Source organism: Peromyscus leucopus, chromosome 1 (assembly GCF_004664715.2).
Source record: "Peromyscus leucopus breed LL Stock chromosome 1, UCI_PerLeu_2.1, whole genome shotgun sequence".
Taxonomy (NCBI): Eukaryota; Metazoa; Chordata; class Mammalia; order Rodentia; family Cricetidae; genus Peromyscus; species Peromyscus leucopus.
The window spans coordinates 44,759,931-44,782,638 of record NC_051063.1 but is presented as its reverse complement, the minus strand read 5'-3'; the positions used below and the strand labels follow the sequence as shown (position 1 = coordinate 44,782,638).

At 42.7% G+C, this 22,708-nt stretch overlaps 1 protein-coding gene across 7 annotated transcripts in view; it reads right to left on the bottom strand.

Annotated features, from left to right (window-relative positions):
* The window catches only part of Exoc6 (exocyst complex component 6), a 151,731-nt gene that overhangs the window by 106,579 nt on the left and 22,444 nt on the right, over window positions 1-22,708 (bottom strand). For all 7 annotated transcript variants that reach the window (XM_037206565.1, XM_037206580.1, XM_037206560.1 and 4 more), the window contains exons 2-5: window positions 3,921-4,092; window positions 2,322-2,369; window positions 2,097-2,187; window positions 261-306 (exon numbers count right to left, since the gene is read on the bottom strand). In XM_037206565.1, the coding sequence (XP_037062460.1) occupies window positions 261-306; window positions 2,097-2,187; window positions 2,322-2,369; window positions 3,921-4,092 (357 nt within the window). The remainder of the gene's footprint in view (window positions 1-260; window positions 307-2,096; window positions 2,188-2,321; window positions 2,370-3,920; window positions 4,093-22,708) is intronic.

The following is a 22,708-nucleotide window of genomic DNA, read 5'->3' as shown; positions in this document are numbered from 1 at the left end:
GTCAGTAAGTTAACAAAATTCTGACTCCTTTTGAGTTGTCTATTTATCCTTTACCAGTACTACCAATGTTTGATATCACTTATAAAGGACAAGGATTCATAAATACACGGCTACAGTTTGCTTTACTGAGTGATAAAGATAAACATGTTGCATGAGAAAGGTTAGAGTTAAGACAGAAAATTCAGCTTCACTGTAGTTCACACTGAGTTGACCTGTGCTTACTGTTAAGGACTCTTAAGACACCAGAGAAGCGAACTCACCTTTTCATGCTCATCTGTTCTTTCAGCTTACTGTACATTTCCAGCACTGCAACAAAAACCACATTGCAGTTTTATAAGAAAAGTACGTTTGACATAACAAATTCATTAGTCTTCTCTCTACTACAAAGTGGTGAGTTAATATTCTCAAATAAAATGTTATATGTGCTGTTAATGGAAATGGTTTAATTTGCACATATTGAACATTATATACATTAACATATTAGAGGTGGAACACTTGTATATACTGATACCTGTAATGAGACAGAAACCTATCAATTATTCTATTCAGAAACTACTAATATCTCTTTCCAGAAGTGCAACTAGAAGTTTCTAATTTAGTTACTTCAGAAAGAAAACTGAGTGACAGTGAGATCATTTGATTGAACACAAATAGCATGACTGTAACATTAACTAACTACATAAGGAAATTTACACCGAATCTACAAAGAAAGAAAACTGAAAAATGCTAACCGCACAGTGAGTTATAACAGTGGAAATAGACCCAGCAAAGAATCTTTATTTCAAGCCTTCCACAAAGCCCCAGAAATACAATTGTTCAATAAAATAATGAACTTGGAACTGTGTGATTCCAGTATCTTCCATAATACCTGATACATGGGGTATGTGTTGTTCATCCGAAGGGCAGATTGGGGGACGGGGAGGTTCTGGGTGTGGCAATGACGAGTAAGTGTTCACACACACTCAGAGCTGCTGTCCAGCATCTCGACTTTACAGTCCACTATGGTGTGTGCTGAATCCAGGCCTCTGCCATTCACTCCGCCAGTACCCACTTTTAGGCTTATTGGCTAAAGCAACAAATGACAAAGCCCTCAGAGAAGAAGCTGTCTTCACGGCTAATCCAATGCATCTAGTACACAGAGGCACCTTGAGAAAAATGGCAGTTTATTTACTCAAGGTTCACAGGCAAATATCCCTGGTCCACTATGGACTCAACTAAGTGGACTTGCAAGAGTCCTAAGAAAAGCTATTCTCGTTAGTGAAAAACAATGTATTTATCTTAGCCAATAAACACTACTGACAATGTTGACGATATCATTTATATTCCAAGCTAAATTTCTATCACGTAAATAGTATACATGGTATTCTATTTCCCTAGTTATGGAGGGTTAGGTTTCTTCCTAAGGAGGAAGTAAGCTAAATCAGACCCTGAGATGGCCTTCACTGACTATGTGAAGAAACAGAAACAGCATTCACCTGCTTTGTTATATGAACAGGAGATACATTCAACTTAAAACACAGTAAATCCAGGGAAAGAAAATAATCGTTAGTTCTTGAGAATTTATATGACATCCCAGTAACATCAGAGCCAGACCAGGAACTAAGTCTTTCTAAAAAACATTACGGAAGGCCAAAGCGGGGAGGCCTAGCGTTTATAATGTTTCCTCACCTTATTGGCAAAATGAGATTGTGAACAAAGCAAAATGAACGTGTTAAGTGCGAACAGAAAACAATGGGAACTAGAGGTAAAAAAAAAAAAAAAAAAAATCAGGCAAATTAGATAAAGGCCTGAAAAATGAAACTAAAAGCCACTCTCCCTGAGGGAAACCAGACAAGCATGGAGGCGGAGTTGGTGGGGAGGTGACCCAAATGGCCAGCTAGGCAGAGAGGAAATGCAAAGCTGTTTAGGAAACAGGTGAAATGGAAACATTTACTTCTGAAAGCCTGAAAGGAGCAGCCGTGAAAGGCAAGCACAGGTGCTGCTGGGAGCAAACCCAACAGTCTGTAATTCATTCCCACAGGGAAGATGACTGTTCAGTAGTATTGTAGAATTGTAATTTTACCACACCAAACATACGATACACAGGTCTGACTCACCTGGGAGGCATAACTGCAATTTCTCTACTACAGTTGTAATATTTCTCTGCTGAATTCTACATCGAATAATGTCTTCTGTTTGTACTATCACCTTGGAAAATGAAAGTGTTGACAATTTTGAAGTTCAACGGCATCCATATATACTGAGTCCTCTCTCTCCCTCCATCCATCCATCCACCCACCCACTCATCCATCCATCCCTCTATCCATCCACCCTTTTCTTACCTCTTTTCCAGCATCTTGAAACCTTCGGTTGGTGTCAGTAACTTGCACCTTAAAAATAATTCCGCCTTAGTTAGACAAACCCGGGTGAAGCCGCCCTGACGTAACTGCTCACCCTTGTAATCAGATCACGCTTCATGAGAGACTCAGAACAAAGAAATGCAAATTCAAATTAACTCTACAGCTTGAACTTGAACTTCTGATTGAAAAGGACTTTTGTTAACTTCAATTGGTTATGACAGTTCTTTTTAACAGATTCTGTGGCAAACTTCTCAAATTTACTCAGGATTTTTGAACTTTACTTGCTTTTCTAAGTCTGTCAAACAATTCAAATCACTGACCCAATTGACCACTGGTCCCTTTTTGATAACTTCAATGAGGTCTATGTGCCATTCACTGTCTGTAGGAAATGGCGATTGCATTTTACGGTAATTAAACATTCGTACTTTCTCAATGCAAACCCTGGGAGGCTGATTAACATCAAACACAGAACTCTCAACCCACAGCAACATGTTCAAGCTGCAGGTGCAGCCAAAGCTCAGCCTCGATTTTCCCACATATTAAGTGACTCATTAGGTCATCATATGAGGAAGCACATTCTTATTATTAAAAATCTCATTAGCTGCAGAAGAGAAGTACTCAGTGACCTCACTAATGGTGTGCCTGGTCTCTTGTTATCTGAATATCCTTTATATGATGGTCTCTAATCATCGTCTTTGTACTCTGCCTGAGAAGCACTTTAAATGAAAAGACAACTCCTATAATTAAATATTTTATATTCTGACTGAACAAATCCAGGCCTAGTTTAATAAATAATGCCTCCAATATGGCAGAATATGTGAGCAACTTCCTTTAATAAATTTTCAATATAATTAAATAACAGCATGAAATCATTTATACTAAATTTTCATGACTTCAGAGGATAGTTTTTTTTTCAAAGATTTATTTATTTATTATGTATACATTGTTCTGTCTATACACATCCCCACAGGCCAGAAGAGGGCACCAGATCTCATTACAGATGGTTGTAAGCCACCATGTGGTTGCTGGGAATTGAACTCAGGACCTTTGGAAGAGCAAGCAGTGCTCTTAACCTCTGAGCCATCTCTCCAGACCCAGAGGATAGTTTTTTTGTTTTGTTTTGGTTTTTTTTTTTGTTGCTGTTGTTGTTTTTGGTATTTCAAAACCGGGTTTCTCTGTGTAGCTCTGGCTGTCCTAGAACTTACTCTGTAGACCACGCTAGCCTTGAGCTCAGAGATCCACCTGCCTCTGCCTCTGAGTGCTGGGATTAAAGACATGCGCCACCACCACCCAGGGAGGATAGCTTTTTAACACCACTGTACCATCGTTTTTTTAAAAAACCCCAAACTGTAAATAGGCCTTTCTTTCCCTGTCTGTACGGTTTAGTACATTTCCTGCGTGTAAAGACATCAGGCAAAAGCATTGCTCTCATTAGTGCTGACAATTGTGTTAGCGGAGCACAGGGAACACTCTCAAGTACATACGCTGTTTTCTTCCCCAAAGTGCACTCACTGGCTAATGTATTAGAGTATTACATCAGTTAATAAAGAAAGGTGAAGAGCAGTTGAACGAATTTCCTACCTTCAGTTTTTCTGCATCAGCCCTTACTTTAAGGAGTTCCGTAATAGCATCTACAAAGCCCTGATGATGAAAGTTACACATCTTTTCAATTTCCTTGTCATGATTGCGGATACAAGCCTCCAGCTTCTCCATAAACTTCTTGTGTGCATTTGGTTGATCATCATACACAGACCTGTATGTAAAAGAGAACTAAAATTAACTTCTCAGTTCACCAAAAGCTTTCCCAATTAACCACAATCTTTGCAGTAACTAGAGATTTAATCTCCAAGTAAGTAAATGAATCGGACAGTTATTACCTTCATTAGAAATAATTTTAAAGGAAAATATTTCATTTCTTTTTGAGAATGTTAATATTCTTCTAAATATATTCCTAGGTGTCCAGAAATAAAAGTCTTGAGGCTTGGGAGATGTGGGTCAAATATTAATCTTTAACATACTAAGGCTCAAAACTGAATCAATAGTGCAAAAAATATATGAAGAAACTCATGACTTTTACAGCATTTACTGTGTCAGAATATGTTCTAAAAGCTATATAGTAACTCTTTCATCTTTACAATAAGCCCAGAAAGTGGATATTGTTATTGCCCTTGCTTTTGGGATACATTATTCACTATAACTGCCATAAACTCCACAATTCAAGATTTATGGTGGGATTATGCATCTTGGCCATCTGGTTCCAAAATCTACATCCTCAACTACAGAATCCTACTGTGGTTACCACAGCATTTGCAAATGCAACGTACCAACCCTTTACTCTGCAGTAAAGCGTGTCCTTGGCTCTGGGAGCGAACATTTTGTAATGTCTTGTCTGGTTACACGGAGGCCGTAACAGTAAGATTTATGAAAGCAGGGGCCTTAGCTTTCTCGAGGCTGAAAACCAAGGTCAGCGAAGTGGGCAGTGAGCCAGACCCGCACAGGCAATCAGCCCCCATTCACATGACTGTACCCTGATAAAAAAAAATCTCTGGACATCGAGGCATGAGTAACTTCACTAGCAACAGAGGAAGGGCTGCCCACACACTGGCACTAGAGAAAGACAAATGGACACTCATCCTGGACCTCTCCTTCCCCTGTCCTACGTCCCCTTCCCACTGCTGACAATGAGTGTTCATTTGCTGTACTGAGCAGAACTGTGAGCACAGCACCTCTGAGAGAATCTGGCAGGCGTTTCCACATAGCTTTGAACCTGGAGGTGGCTGCACCTCCCCAGACGCTGCACCTCCCCAGCCGCTGCCTCCTGTGTAAGGTCCAGTGCAAGTCCTGTTTTTCCCCAGGTCTTTGTCAGTCATCTCCATGTGTAGGACAGATGAAGTTGTAGTCCTTGATGATGGCTGCCCTGCCGCGTACTCATACACTACTCCGTATTGTAACTTAAATGTTCAGATATGCCATGTACTTGTTTCCCCAAACACACCAAAGCCTCCGCGGGCAGCTTCGAGCCTCAGTCTTTAGTGAGTTAAGTACTACGAGCAGTAGAGACAATAGAGGTGGCAATTAAAAACCTGGGCTCTTTGAGTGCCTGGCTAGAATGGGACTCTGGTCTTGGTCACCTTCTTTTTCATTCATACACTCTTGATTTCAGCTTGACTCTACAAACACACAAACGTCTTCCAAATTTATATTTCCACCTCTAACCGCTCCTCAAACTTCAGACTCATATCTCCCCAAATGAAAGTGTGATGAGCATTTATCTTCAGTTTATTGCAAGGGGATTCCTAACCCAGTTTCCCCAAACCTGCTTTTTCCATAATCTTCCTCATCTTAGTAAACTCCACTTACCTAGTTTCTCAGACAAAACCCCCTGAAATCAACCCCGCCTTTTTTCTCCCCCTTCCAACCCCACATGATTTAGCACAGGCAAGTCCAATCTACCGCCCAGGGCAGTGATGAATGCAGCCCACACGTCTGTAAAGGACAACATCGTATCCCGATGTCAAAGGGCTGACGGGGGCTGGTGAGATGCTCGGCAGGTGAAGTTGCCTGCTGCCAAGCCTGACAACTTCAATTGGATCCCCAGAACCCAAATGACAGAAGGATAGAACCAATCCCCATGATTGCCCTCTGACCTCCCTGCCTAGGCCATGGAGCATGCGCACACACAGCATGTGTGCTTATATACATACATACGTACATACATACATACACACAAAACAAATTAACAAATGCTTTGTTTTTGTTTTTTTTTTTAAGTTGGCCACCTCTGATCTAGCAAACCTGTCACACTCACTGACATCACCCTAGTCTAAGTCAGCAACATGTCTTGCTTTAATTACTGCCAACTGCTTCCTAACTGGCATGGTTTTACCTTGCCTCCACCTCCCAGTATCTTCTCCACACAGCAGCCACATGATGCATATGGGATGATTTTATTGAAACAGAAGGTCTCGTACTCAACCACCTGTCTCTTGCAGCAGCCCTGCGAAGCCCTGTGTAATTTGGCTGCACATCACCTCACTGGCCTCACTTGCTGCTATCTATTCTCCAGGTTACTGATTCTGCCAGCAACACCGGTCTCCTAGTGTTGAGGGGTAAGAACGTTTTCTTCTTTTTCAAAAACAATTTATTTACTTATGTATTATTTTAGGTATGAGTGTTCTGTCTGCATGCATGCCAGAGAGATCTTCAATCCCATGTGGGTGCTGAGAATTGAACTCAGGACCCTTGGAAGAGCAGCCAGTGCTCTTATCCGCTGAGCCATCTCTCCAGCCCCAACCTCGTGAATTCTTGAACACATCAGGTATACTCCTGTCCTATGCTCTGTTAAATGTGTGTTCCTGTATGTTCAACCTCCCTCATCTCCTCCAGGTCTTTGGTCCTCTTTCTGGAGGAAAGGTGGGGAGGGGGAGAACTGAAGGAGAAGAGAGGAGTGGGTGAAGGAAGTAGAGGAGGAGGGACAGGAAGTGGGAGAGGGTGATAGGTCACCTCATCTATCAAAGGCTGCTCTCTCTGCGTGTAACTGAAACTCTTACATCCTAAGAAACCCCTTTGGTGCAAGCAACCACAACAGTTGGCTATCTATTTTGATTTAAGGTTCATGGGCCATGAGAGATGATGCATTTGAGTTCAGTGTGGTGTGGTACACAGTCATTCTAATACAGGACTTCAGTGTGGTGTGGTACACAGTCAGTCTAATACAGGACTTCAGTGTGGTGTGGTACACAGTCAGTCTAATACAGGACTTCAGTGTGGTGTGGCACACAGTCAGTCTAATGCAGGACTTCAGTGTGGTGTGGCACACAGTCAGTCTAATGCAGGACTTCAGTGTGGTGTGGCACACAGTCAGTCTAATGCAGGACTTCAGTGTGGTGTGGCACACAGTCAGTCTAATGCAGGACTTCAGTGTGGTGTGGCACACAGTCAGTCTAATGTAGGAGTTCAGTGTGGTGTGGCAGCAGTCTATGCAGATCAGTGTGGTGGCAGTATCTTCAGTGTGGTGTGGCACACAGTCAGTCTAATGCAGGACTTCAGTGTGGTGTGGCACACAGTCAGTCTAATGCAGGACTTCAGTGTGGTGTGGTACACAGTCAGTCTAATGCAGGAGTTCAGTGTGGTGTGGCACACAGTCAGTCTAATGCAGGAGTTCAGTGTGGTGTGGTACACAGTCAGTCTAATACAGGACTTCAGTGTGGTGTGGCACACAGTCAGTCTAATGCAGGACTTCAGTGTGGTGTGGCACACAGTCAGTCTAATGCAGGACTTCAGTGTGGTGTGGCACACAGTCAGTCTAATGCAGGAGTTCAGTGTGGTGTGGCACACAGTCAGTCTAATGTAGGAGTTCAGTGTGGTGTGGCACACAGTCAGTCTAATGCAGGAGTTCAGTGTGGTGTGGCACACAGTCAGTCTAATGTAGGACTTCAGTGTGGTGTGGCACACAGTCAGTCTAATGCAGGACTTCAGTGTGGTGTGGCACACAGTCAGTCTAATGCAGGACTTCAGTGTGGTGTGGCACACAGTCAGTCTAATGCAGGAGTTCAGTGTGGTGTGGCACACAGTCAGTCTAATGTAGGAGTTCAGTGTGGTGTGGCACACAGTCAGTCTAATGCAGGACTTCAGTGTGGTGTGGCACACAGTCAGTCTAATGAAGGACTCACATCTCACTCACAGTTCAGACTCCAAGGGCTGGGGTGATAGCTCAGCTGTCAAAGCACTTGCCAGGACAGCACAAGGACTGGAGTTCGGATCCCCAGAGCCCATGTCAAATGCTGGGTGGTGTGGTACAGAAAGGAGTCGGGAGGGCTGCTTCTGTCTTAGTGACGGTGGTAATAAAAACACCAGCTGAGTGCGCACTCCACAGTCAGAGCTGTTCGTGCAGGGCCTCATTAAATAGTCACCACACCTCCACAGCACACTCTGCCAACAGTCCAGTTTTCAAGTGCACTGGAGGAAGATGAACACCTAAGTCTAAAGTCACACAAAAAACACAGCCAAGACTTAATCCCATGTCTACCTGATCCAGGAAAACTTAAAAAGTACAACGTTATATGACTTCCCTGGAGCGGGGCTGGGAAGCCCCAGCCAAGCGGCCGAGCAGCAGCGGCACACAGCACATTTGCAGGGCAGCAATTGAGAACGACTCGGCAGGGGATCCCGATGTGCACTGCTGCACCCATCAGGTGAAATCAACCACACACAGGAAAGGGAATGCGAACTGAGGCGTGGCTAATCTCGAAGCAGCAGTGAGTTACAAATGCAACAAATTGAGGAGCAAGACGTGAGGAGGAAACACCAGCTCCCTCCCGTGCTTCTCTGCAAAGACCCGCTTTACCTTGAACAATCATCGATACTCTTTAAAACTGTGATGTGAGGGCAGGAAAGAGAATTGTCAGTATTACTCTTTAGCCCAAAGTTGGTTACTATATTGACTTAATTTATTAGAGTAAGTTATATTACTGTTCTAAAAATTTCAGTTACACACAGCTTTAATTAAACTATTTTTTTTAAAGATTTTCCCCAGGATTTCTAACATCTACTGGGAAGTCTAACCAAGCTCCTACAAACGCACACAAATTCACAAATGTGACAGACTAGCAAGGTGGAACCTGAGAAAGCTGATAAACGCTACACTACTCCACATTCTCTAAGGTGATACCTTTTAAAAAAGATTTTAATGTTATGTGTACGGTGTTTTGCTCACATGTACGTTTGTGCACCATGTGAATGCAGAGCCCCTGGAGTCCAGAAGAGGGCGTCAGACTCCCTGGGACTCAAGTTACAGGCAGTTATGAGCTGTGAGTGCTAGGAATGGAAGCCAGGTCTCTGGAAGAGCGGCCACTGCTCTTAACTCCAGAGCCATCTCTCCAGCCCACTAAGGTGGTCCCTTAGTGCTCCACTCACAAATAGCGATGTCAAGGTAAGAGTTCATTCAGGGAGCAGGAGGGCAGAAGACAAGGGCCAGAGGTCTGCCTGCCCCTGCGGGCAGCACCACAAGGAGCAAACACGTGGTGGAGAACTGGGAGAGAAAGCGAAGCAGAGTGGTCGTTCGTGCGTGCGTGCGTGCGTGCGTGCGTGCGTGCGTGCGTGCGTGCGTGCGTGCGTGCGTGCGTGCGTGCGTGCGTGCGTGCGTGCGTGCGTGCGCGCGCTGTGGAGAGAGGTGGAACTGGTGGTGAGGGACAGGCTAACGTACATGAGTGGCCTGCACTGCCACCCGAGGCCACGTGATGTCTGTGCCTGTGCTGTCCGTGGCCCTACAGCAGCAGGGGTCTGTGTTGACGTCCACAGCCATGTTACCATCAAAGGCAATGAGCATGCCTGCGGTCTGCTTAAACCCACGTTGATGTCCGAGGGCCATCCTGAGCAGGCCCACCCCTCGCTGGCCCTGGGAGAGCCGCCCCACCCCTTCTCACCAGCCTAAGGCATGGGGCAGGAGAGCTGGCCCGGCTCCTCACTGACCACCACACATGGGAAGCTGACCCTGCCCCTTGCAAGCTGCAGAGTGAGGTGGGAGCGTGGGAGCAGGAGAATTGGCCTGGGGGTGGGGGTTGAAGAGCTGGCCCGCACCTCAAGGAAGGATATATGGGAGGATTTGGAGGGAGGAAAGGAAAGGAGAAATGAGGTAATTAAAATCTCAAACAAGAAAATACTTTTAAAAGAGGCTCTTTATATGTAAATCTTTGTTAAACATATTGTAAATCCACCTTGGTTTTGGCTGAGGAGAATAGCCAGGGGAATCAAGCGCATGCATCCAAACGCTTTCCTGTCATTCAAATAAGCCAACGAATCTGTTTTCTCCCTCGGCAACCGCCTTCATTTAGAGCCCCAGGCTGTCCTTCCTGGTTGCTATGCAGCCCCATTAACTACTTAGCATTAATGCTCGGTGTTGGAGAAGATACACTATGTGCACGTGATCATTTCCCAGAGGCCCAGGACAACCAACCCAGCCACCAACCAGGCCCACATCTAGGGTTCTGAGTCGGCACTGCCCAGGATCTACTCCACTATGAGCTGCTGGAGCTCATGAAGGGACTGGTCCTAAGGAACCATAACAGCAGGACCTCCGTGTCTCCAGGCAACGGCAGGATATCAGAGAGGAGACTCTCTGGAGGAACCAATGGATGGTTAACAGAAGCCAGAGGCCTTGAACCTGACCAACAACTCATGGCAAAGAACATTTGCAAGTAACGCTGTCTGGGCAAAAGAGTGACTGTGTGACTCACCAAAGATCCCAATGCCACAGACAAACAAGTCTATGGCAGAGAGGCTGGGAGAGGCTGGAGAAACGGAGGAGTGACTGGGATTTTTGCTGTTGTTGTTTTGCGTTTGGGCATTTTCTTAAACTATTTTTTTTTCTTTTTTCTTTTGGGAAACCATTTTTTTCTTTTTTCTTTTTGGGGGGAGTGGGGGGGGGAGGCTACAAGGGTGGAGGGCAGATACGGAAAGACCAGGAAATGAGTGGAACTGGTGTGCATGATGTGAAATTTCCAAAGAATCGATTTAAAAAAACATGTTAAAGAAAAATGCAGCCACCCTTCCAAATGCTTAGCACAATAAAGTCTTCTGTCAAGATTCTGTGCTACGTAACAACAAAACACATGACTTACAACGAAAACACGTGACTTACTCTACACTGAAGATTTTATTCCCATATTTTAACTTTAGCAACTAGGAATGCACAAAAAGTCTCTTAAACATGACAACTTTTTAAGTAAAGATACAGTCCATCTTCTCATATCTCATACACCAAAGCCAAGTGCTCAGTTATAAGCTGTTCTGTAACATTTGATTATCTAATATCATGAGGCTTTTGGAATTTAAAAAATTATAATTTATTTTATGTGCACTGCTGTGAAGGTGTCAGATCCCCTAGAAGTGGAGTTACAGACAGCTGGGAGCTGCCATGTGGGTGCTGGGATTGAACCTGGGTCCTCTGGAAGAGCAGCCAGTGCTCTTAACCACTGAGTCATCTCTCCAGCTCCCTCTACCCCCTAGGCTTTTAGAATTTAAACAAGAGAATTGTCTTTCACAGACGCCTTTTTAAAGTATTTGTATAGGACTCCACCTAGTGGTAGAAAATATAAAAATAAGAAAATTTTAAAAATTAGAGAAATTCTAAAATTTAAAAGCATCTAAAGTTTAGAGAAAGACAATTCTGGGAAGGTAATGATGCTGGTACATCGGGAAGATTCCAAATGTTAAAATGGATGAAGTGAAAATTAATGTTTTTATTATCAACTGTAATCTGATAAATCAAGACACTTCAGTGTTCCAATAGATGTATAAATTTCATTCTGTAAATGAAACAGTAATATTTCATAGTTCTATTTTGGTAAAGAAAAAGTCTTTCTGATGAAAAAATTTAATTCCCAAGAAATATAAAAAAGGACTCTCATCTCCGGTAATCGGATTTTTATTTTTTTAATCAAAAAGCACATATCCTCATACTTTTTTCAATACTTTTTCTTTCACTGTGTCTTCATTATAAAGAGTAAGTCCACCACAATATCCGGGAAGAAAATAAAATGTATTGGCTCCCAAAACATATTTTTTTTTCCTAAAACATTTAAACTTTGAGAAAAATTGATGTAATCTCAAAGCATTTAATCCTTGATTCCACATATTACCTATTTTTTACTGAAATAACAATAGTTTCTTTTCCAAATAAAATAAGCATTTTTCAGGTTGGGCAGTGGTGGCACACGTCTTTAATCCCAGCACTCAGGAGGCAGAGCCAGGTGGATCTCAGTGAGTTGAGGCCAGCTTGGTCTACAAAGTGAGTTCCAGGACAGGTTCCAAAGCCACATAGAGAAACACTATCTCGGAAAAACCAAACCAAAAAAAAAGAAAAAAAGAAAGCATTTTTCCCTCTATTCTAGAATGCTTCATTCTCTAATAGGATATGCGAGATGCCTAGCCAAGAAAGAACTGGTCCAGGCCAATGGCCGCATGTTATTATGCAGAAAGATACTATGGTGGCCACCACCATAAAAAGATGCATTTTTATTAAAACGTAATTGAAAAAAAAAAAGGAGCCTTGCAAGGAAAGAGACTCTCAAATGCTAGAAAACTCAAAAACACTACCTTCAGGAATCCCTGGCACTAGTGACCCTACTTTTGGTGTCAAATCTTTTCAAACTTTTTTGAGAAAAATTGTCACGACAAAACTGTAGGAGGCGCCGACTCTCCCAGGCCTGCGACACCCGTCTACCTTTCCAGTATCAGCCACAAGGGCGCTCCGCTGTCACTCAAGAGACGCAGTAGGTTCAATCTGTACCTCCAGCAACAAAAATCACTTCACATCCTTCAAGTACAGGCTCAAGTACAGGCGTTCTTGGGGCTTCTCTGAATCAGTTCTTCAGATGCCAAATCAAGCTTAACTTCCAGATTACATTCTTAATATATTTCTAATATAAGTTTAATATTTCATATTAATGAAATTACTTATCATTCATCTTTAAGTAATTTTAAATTAAATTCTCAGATTCTGAATACCACTCTTATTAATATCATAAAATATGTCTAATTTATATTAAATGTATTTAATAATTAACCACCATAGTCTACTGGATTCTGACAAGCTAAACATTTTTTTTTTTTTTTTTTTTTTGATTTTTCGAGACAGGGTTTCTCTGTGTAGCTTTGCGCCTTTCCTGGAGCTCACTTGGTAGCCCAGGCTGGCCTCGAACTCACAGAGATCCACCTGGCTCTGCCTCCAGAGTGCTGGGATTAAAGGCGTGTGCCGCCACCGCCCGGCCTCCTTCACTATTTTTGAGTTATGCTTTACCTCACAGCTTCTGACATAGTTGTTAAAAATCCAGAGACTTAAGTTTATCTAAAAAGGTTTGTAGTTTTTGGGTCCATTTCTGGCTCCAGCTACAGGGTCTCAGGTGAATTCTGAACTGCTTTTGAAGAGATGGTACCCTGGAAAGACTGAATTACATTCTCGATCTGTAATAGCCAAGAATGAAAAATGTAACTAGAAACAAAGTGGAAATATCTTAAAGTCTCGCCTTTTCAGTTGCCGTGTGATTACCGATGACAGCTTAGTGAGCTTCTAAACTTACTGACATTACAAAATTCTCCTTTGAAGATGGTGTCAAACAATATGTATTGGATAGGATGGTTTTTAATAGATTTTGGAAATTTATAATCAGCTTTTTTTGTAGTTCCATTTAAAATTGTCTTCATAACAGCATTTAAAAATGTTTAGCTTGGCCGGGCGTTGGTGGCGCAAGATTTTAAGGTATTTCCCCCTTTTTTTTGGTTTTTCGAGACAGGGTTTCTCTGTGTAGCTTTGCACCTTTCCTGGAACTCACTTGGTAGTCCAGGCTGGCCTCAAACTCACAGAGATCCACCTGGCTCTGCCTCCCGAGTGCTGGGATTAAAGGTGTGCAGCGGCGGCTAAGGCGGCTACCCCCCTAGCAAGATATTTCCTTAAACAAAGGACCACAAATTATGACAGCTCTTTCAGAATGGGTCGGACAGAAGCATCCAGTCAGGATATGAGCACAGTTACATAGCAAAAGTGAGCTAAGATGCAGGGAAACAGCTTTTCCCAGATTGCTCAGATAAAGCTGTGTGTGTGTGTGTGTGTGTGTGTGTGTGTGTGTGTGTGTGTGTACAGAGTATGTATGTGTGTGTACAGTGTGTATTTGTGTGTACAGTGTGTACAGTGTATGTGTACAGTGTGTATGTGTGTGTGTGTACAGTGTGTGTGTGTGTGTGTGTGTGTGTGTGTGTGTGTGTAGGAAGCTATACTGCGGTATTATATGTGTTATCACATGAGTGACCACTTTGTTTCTAGTTACATTTTTCATTCTTGGCTATTACAGATCGAGAATGTAATTCAGTCTTTCCAGGGTACCATCTCTTCAAAAGCAGTTCAGAATTCACCTGAGACCCTGTAGCTGGAGCCAGAAATGGACCCAAAAACTACAAACCTTTTTAGATAAACTTAAGGCTCTGGATTTTTAACAACTATGTCAGAAGCTGTGAGGTAAAGCATTACTCAAAAATAGTGAAGGAGGCCGGGCGGTGGTGGCGCACGCCTTTAATTCCAGCACTCCGGGAGGCAGAGCCAGGTGGATCTCTGTGAGTTCGAGGCCAGCCTGGGCTACCAAGTGAGCTCCAGGAAAGGCGAAAAGCTACACAGAGAAACCCTGTCTCGGAAAATCAAAAAAAAAGAAAAAAGTGAAGGCGATGCCATGTGGGAGAAAGGCCTCTTATTCATAAATTCACATGATTTGAAATGATTTTCTTTTAAACAAATAATCAATTCCATCTAACTTAAATGAGTAAAACATTTGGTCAAGAAACTACTTAATTTTGGGAAAAATTCCATTCCAAGGATGCCTTATCCTACATAAGCTTCAATACATACCTTACATTTCTTTCCAATTGCAGCTCAAGACAGTTACACTAGATAACACTCCAATTACATGGAACTTCACAGGCCTTCTACACAAAGTCTATACTATCTTTTTATTCATACATCACATCAAATTTATTTAGTGTATTTTGTTTGTTTGATTTTGTTTTTCAAGGCAGGGTTTCTCTGTGTAACAGCTCTGGCTGTCCTGGAACTCATTCTGTAGCCCAGGCTGGCCTCGAACTCAGAGATCCGCCTGCCTCTGCCTCCCGAGTGCTGGGATTAAAGACATATGCCACTTCCGCCCGGTCTATTTAGTGATTTGTTTTGTTTTGTTTTAATCTTCTTAGTTCCTTGAGAACTGATAATGTCTTTCATCTTCATATTCGGTTCACAAGTGTGAGGCTACAAAGTGTAAATTTTAGTAACAAGAATCACTCACTAGAGGGCACTCTTCACCAAGTAGCCCTCAGCAATCATACACCTGCATCAATTTACGTGAATCTCACACTCAACCTAACTGACATCTGAGTAGTATAAAACCTAAATAAAATAAGCTTTCTCCTTTGTTTTTTTTTTGTTTGTTTGTTTTCTTTTGATTTTTCAATACAGAGTCTCTCTATGTAGCCCTCGCTGCCCTGGAGTTTGCTATGTCGACAAGGCTAACCTCAAATTCCCATAGAACCACCTGCCTCTGTCTCCTGAATGCTGGGATTAAAAGCATGCCCAGCTATTTTAAAGCTATTTTATCTTGTTAGTCATTACTTTAAAATAAGGTGAAACAGAACTACGAACACAACAAAAACCCAATCTCAAGCTTCTATGAGTGACCAACACGGCACAGGATAAGCCTTTAGTACACGCCAGCTGACATTTAGTAAGCATTATGGTACTGAAAGAACACACACAAAAATAATTTCACTGTGGTTGGGATGTAATTTATGAGAGAAGAGGAAATAAGTAAAAATAATTGTACTGTCACATTAAAGTCAGTATTTGAGTTTAAAATAAATACAAAAAGTACATGTATCATACATACCAAAAGCTGATATGAAGTCAGCACTAACTCTTTAATTAAACAAACTGAATATCAAACTGTGCTTCACTTTCTACATCAACATTAAATACCTACAAATAGATTATTTTATGATTTATTCATGCGGAGTGTTTTGTATGCAGATGATGCTAAAGTCACAGATTGGTAAAACAGCCAAGCTTTCTGACAGAACTGTGAGCTGTTTAATCTACTTGAGCTTTATGTGTTCACTGTGGTATGTGTGCGCACACACACACACACACACACACACACACACACACACACACCTGTGCCACGGTACACGCGCAGAGGCCAGAAAACCCTGAGAGAGTCGGTTCTCTCCTTCCACCACATGGATTCCAGGGACTGAACTCAGGTCAGCAGGTTTGGCGGCAAGCACCCTACCCACTGAGCCATCTTGTCAGCCAATGTGTGCAATGACGTAAAAACATTCCAGGAAGCACCACACGATAAGCTAGAAATAAGGCTCGGAAATAAGCCAAGTTGAAATGGGTAGACTACAGGAAAATAGCATTCCCAATACCCCAGGCCTATGATGCTGATGAGGATGCCATCAAGCTTTCTGCATGTTTTCCTCCCAAATTATCTGTAATATTGTACTGCTACAAAATAACAACAACAATAATAATTAATAATAATAATAATAATAAAGATGAAGGCATCCTAAGATTGGCTGGGTATCCAAACCAACAGCTGCAGCGTAAATGAGAGTCCCTAAGAAGTTTAGGGGAGGGGCTATAGAACAGAGAACCCTGGAAAAGACTTCTGTTATAAAACACCCATTCTTTGTATATCTGCCCACGAAAGAGTTTATCCAGTTCACCACGTGTGCTCGTAAGATGCTCCCTAAGGGGCTGGTGACACGGCTCGGAGGTTAAGAGCCCTTGTTGCTTTAGAGAGGACCCAGGTTTGACTCCCAGCACCCGCACAGTAGCTCGTGACCATTCACAGCTCCAGTTCTATGAGATCCGAGACCCTCTGCTGAACTTTGCAGCACCAAGCACACGTATGGTGTACATATAAACACACAAGCAAAACACGCATACATAAAATTAATAAATCTAATAAAATAATGTCAATGCTTTATAAGATAATGGCAACCTGATTCAAGTTCAGTTGAAATTTGAAATATTCAAAAATTGTTCTACAATAGAGCGAACACACTCTACCCGCTTTAAGGGTGAGGGGGGCTGGGGACTAGACCTCTGGTTTTGTCCATCTGCACCACTGGAACAGGGACGCACGTTATAAGGGGTTATCTGGCTTGTCTAAGCATCATGAAAAAGCAAAGGCCAAAAAAATGAAGGGCTATCTTCCTAAACTTCTGATGTTGAATTTTCCTTGCCTTGCATTCCACTGTGTGTGGGGGGGTTCCTGTCGTTAGTTCTCACTAATCGTATTCCATCCCCGTATATAGGAAACATTAGTTAACATTAGTTAACATTACTTCCTGTAACGAGCTGACACTCACGGGCCTGGCATTGGCACTCTCTCTAACGCTGGGTAATAGTGCAGCACACTCACTAAGGAACATCCTCTATGGGAGGGCTGATGGTGTAATCAGCCAACACAGACTTCCAATAGACTTCCTCCTTCCTGTTTTCACATTCCTGACCAAAGAGGCGTCCCTTCCTGTTGACTTTCAGACTACTTGGTAAAATACAAAGGGTTAAGAAATGGAAGCACCCCACACGTATCATTTTGTCTTCTAAAATAAACAATTGCTAAAATCATCTTTAATTTAAAAATCTTGCAAAAAAAATAAAAGATAAAAATCTCACAACAATTAAGTAGATTAATGCATGTGGATAGAGACGGCTTCCCTAAAACAGTTGAGAAAATGTAACAAAAATATCAGCCTGTATAGGGCAGACCTAATGTGCATTTTGCCAATAGCTTAAGAGTTGAACTTTAATGCTTTGCCAAAATCCCTCACAGGAACATTAGTTTACAATTAAAAAGAAATGTGCCTTAAGAAATGTGCAATTAAGAAAGAGTTGGCTTCTCAGCAAAACAGCAAGAAGAACATATGAACCCAGAGCAAAAAATAATAATAATAAGGTACTTTGTAATGCTAAAAATTACAAGTGGAGTAGTATATTTACTTTTTAAAAAAAAAAAATGTAACACTGATATTTATATACCCCAACACAGGAACAAATTTTCACAAAATGACGACTAGACTCTTTAAAACCCATTATTTAAAACTGTTATGTCAACAGGAAAAATACAAAATTCAAATAGCAAAATTTCTCTGAAGCAATAATAAGGAGATCAGAAAATATGGACTCAGCGAGGGAAAAACCAGACATAAAAGAAAATCACTGGAGAAAAACCTACAGCATTAAATAACGGTGTCAACTAAGCAGAGGGCCCAAATTCAAAGTCACAAAGTACAGAGATGAAGGACTCGTCAAACAGAAGGGAGAACAGAATGTCTGACCACCAGTGGGACTAACAAAACCAGAAGACAGGCTTCAACAGTCCCAGACCAGGCTGGGCAGGACTCCATGGTCAGGTGAAGACAGGCTTCAACAGTCCCAGACCAGGCTGGGCAGGACTCCATGGTCAAGTGCTTATCTCGAAAGCACAGCAGCCACATTTAAAAAAGGCCGCGTGTGGGTGGGGCAGGAGGCAGGACAGGTGCATCCCTGGGGCTAGCTGGCCACCCACGTCAGCCTGATTGGCAAGTGTCAGACCAGTGAGAGACCCTGTCCCAGGAGAAAGGTACAGTCTACAGAACAACAGCCAAGGCTGTCCTCTGGGCTCCACATGTGCATGTACACACAACACACAAAAGCATGTGTAAATAAATCAACAACAGACAAGCCACTAGTCTAAGTGTGTTCATGGGGTGTGTCCGTGATCGAAGTTGCAACTACCCAAAACTAGAACTGACGAGAGAAATATCATCAAAACAACAAATTATTGCCGGCCGGTGGTGGCGCACGCCTTTAATCCCAGCACTCGGAAGGCAGAGCCAGGTGGATCTCCGTGAGTTCGAGGCCAGCCTGGGCTACCAAGTGAGTTCCAGGAAAGGCGCAAAGCTACACAAGAGAAACCCTGTCTCGAAAAACCAAAAAAAAAAAAAAAAAACAAAACAACAAATTATTAAATCATAAAATTATATTAGAATCCCAAAGTATTTAATAATAACTTGAATCAATAAAACTTGAGTAGATGGATAATTTAATGAAATACAACTTATTGACCATCGAGGGACAGATGGTCTCAAATAGACTGATTATTGTAGAAGAAACGGAAAGAAGGAAAAGATGCACCATGAAAGCAGCAGACCCGAGCTGATCTTCCCAAGGTCTCAGCCTAGAGAGGTCAGGTTTAGTTAATGTTTATGCAACGCACAGAAACTGAAGGAGAGCTTCCGTTTCATTTCATGAGACAGACAGGGCACTGACTCGAAGGCTGTCCCAAGGAGGCAAGCAGACCAACCTCACCTTACCAAGACAAAACATCCTTAAAAGCACACAGCACACCAAGGCACAGGAGACGCAGATCATCAGCACCAAGCAGCTATTCTGCAATGGCAGGACTGTTTCCTTAATGGGAAATCCAGCATCAATTCAGCCACCGGAGAAGCAAGAGAAAAATCAGAGGACTAACCCCAAAGGTGCAGAAAGGCACAGGACAAAAGTCAGCGTTTTTGTTAGACACTCCTCTAACCCCAAAGCCAGCTGTCCTGGGGAGGGCCACTAAAAGCTGCTCTGGCAGTTAGGGGACAGAAAAGGTGCTGACACTCTGCATGCAAGGTGGCTCCAATCCAAAGTGCTCAGGACCAAAGGTGTCTGCTATGGTCTTCCCTCAGATGCTGAGAAACCTGCACATACATAAGACGACACATCTCAGGAAGGAGACATGAAGTGCATTTAGACTTCTTTACACCTCCTACACAGAGCTGAGTCGTAATCTAGCACACTATTTTGGGTAACTAAACATAAAACAAACCATGCTGTGGGATTTCTCCCTTGTGGCATTATGTTGGTGCCCAAAAAGTCTCAGACTCTGGGGCATTTTGGAGACAGATTTTTCAGATTAGAAATACTCAACCTGTAGTGTGTTCAACATATGCATTAGACTATAAAGTCAGAAAAGAAAAAATCAAAAACAAAACCAAAGAAATTTTAAAAACATAAGATTAAGAAATGAGAAGAAAAAAGTACAAGTTTTTCTAATGCATCATTATGGGTTGAATGTGAAATGTCCCCCACAGGCCACCGTTTTGAACATGTAGTCCCCAGCTGGCAGTGTCATCTTTGGAGGCTATGGAATCTATCTGAGGTGGGGCCTGGGCTGGTGAGCTGGTCAGTGGGAAGAGCACTTGCTGCACCAGCCTCACAACCTGGGTTCCAGCCCTGAAGCCCACCTACAGGCAGGAGGAGAGACCCAACTACAGGTCGTCTCTGACTCTACACATGCGCCGTAGCCCATGCACACACCTCCCATGTAAACAATAGCCATAAACAAAGGCCATTTTTAATGGGGGTGGGGCCTAGTCGGTTTTTTAAGGCGATACCTGGTTCCCAGCCCACTCTCTGGTCCTGCAGCATGGGAGGAGCCTTTCCACACTCCCACACTCCCACACTCCCACACTCCACACTCCACACTCCCACTGCGACGGACTGAGCAGCTCTGCCTTGCCTCCCTTGCCATAGTGTCCTAAAATCCGTTTCCGATACTTTGGCTACAGCACCACAAAACCAACAGACACACACACACACACACACACACACACAGAGTCAAAAAGTTGTCATCTGGGCTGAGGGTGTAGCTCAGTGATAGAGTATTTGCCAAGTCTGCACAAGGCACTGGGTAGTGAGAAAGGCACTAGATCACCAGCGTTTGTAGAGGAAGTGTGTATGTGTCTGTGTATGTGTCTGTGCGTGTGCGTGCGTGTGTGTGTGTGTGTGTGTGTGTGTGTGTGTGTGTGTTACTTTGGTGTAACTATAAAGAAATAGCTGAAATAGTTAACTATAAAGAAGGGTTTATTCTGGCTCACTAAATAAAGGAGGTCACTGCTTTGGACATGTAGCAAGGCAGCACACTGTGGTAGGAAACAAATCTGCTCTCCTGCATCAGCCAGAAAGCAGAAGAAGAGGTTGGAGTCCCACAGCACCCTTCTAGGGCATGTCCCCAGTGACCCAAGTACCTCTCACTATACCCCATGTGATGGCTGTTCTTGGTTGTGAACATGACTACATCCAGAATTAACTAAAACCAAATGCCTGGGCACACCTGTGAGGGATTTTTTTTTTTTTAAAGATGTATTTATTTATTATACATAGTGTTCTGACTGTATGTTTGCCTGCAGGCCAGAAGAGGGCACCAGATCTCATTACAGATGATTGTGAGCCACCATGTGGTTGCTGGGAAGAATTGAACTCAAGACCTCTGGAAGAACAGCCAGTGCTCTTAACCACTGAGCCATTTCTTCAGTCCCAATTTTTTTTTTTAATTAAATCATTTGAAGTGGAAAGACCCACTTCTAATCCAGATCTCTGAAGTGGGAAGATCCACCTTTAATTTGGGCCATACCTTCTGCTGGCAGCCTACAGAAGGACATGGAAGAGGGAAGCTTGCTTTCTCTTTGCTGCTTGTTCTCATTAGCAAGTCCATTCCTTCACTGGCATGAGAGCCTATTTCTTTAGGATTCCAGAGTATAAGGAAGACTAGCTGAGACATCCAGCCTTGAGGACTAAATAAACTATCAGATGCTTGGACCTCCCATTGGCAGAGGGAGGTCCACTGTTGGACTAGCTAGACCACAGCCTGTAAGCCAGGCCAATAAATCCCCTTTCTCCATATATATAAACTCGTTCTATAAGTTCTGTTCCTCTAGAGAACCCTAACACACTACACCTCCTAAAGTTTCATCACTTTCCAATAGAACCATCCTAGAAATAAAGTCTTTAATAAACAAGCTAAACCACAGCAACACGTGCTTATTTATGTACATATAAGACCAATTATGAACATAAGAAGAGACTCCATTAAAATAACAAAAAGTCAAATACAGTCATAATGCTACGTAATGATGGGACTATGCTCTTCACCTCTCTGTCCTTCTCCCCTCCCTCTTGCCCTCTCCACCCTCCCCTCTCCCTCCCTTGTTTTTTTTTTTTTTTTTTTCTTTTTTGGTGGTACTAGAAACCAAACTCAGGGCTTCAATGCATATTAAACAAATACTCTTATCATTGAGTTATATCCCCAATTCACAGGCTGTTCTAAGAAATGCACTGTGCGATGCGTCTGTCATTGACTAAACACTGCAGAGTATATTCACATAAAACCAGGCGGCAAAGCCTACTGCACATCTAGCTATTAGTGTTTTTCATTTCTTTTACTTTTTTATTTATTTATTTATTTTACTTCCTTGTTGAAAAATAAGTCACGGCTGGGAACCTAACCCAATGGGAGACTACATGCTTAGCAAGCAGGAGACCTGAGTTCAACACCACCTATCACACAAAAAGAGAAAGCATACACATGCACCTAGGCCTACCTAGAACGATCAATATCATTGTCTTTCACCTCCACATACTGTACTGGAAGGTCTTGGGGGCGCAATCTGCACAGAGCTGTGATCTCCTTTAACAACAAAGCCTTCACCTCCTAGAGGACCTAAGGCTGTCTTACAGCTGACTTTACACAGAAAAAGCAGAATCTAAAATGGTGATTGGAGGCTAGAGATATGGCTCAGGGGTTAGGAGTGTTTATTGATCATCCAGAGGACCCAGGTTCAGTTCCCAGTACTCACATAATACCTCACAATTGCCTGTAACTCCAGTTCCTGTGGATCTAACACCTTCTTCTGGCTCCTGCAGGTGCCTGTATTCATGGTACACTAAACTCAGACAGCACAAACACATACACATAAATAAAAAATAAATCTTTTTTAAAAATAAAATAATTTTC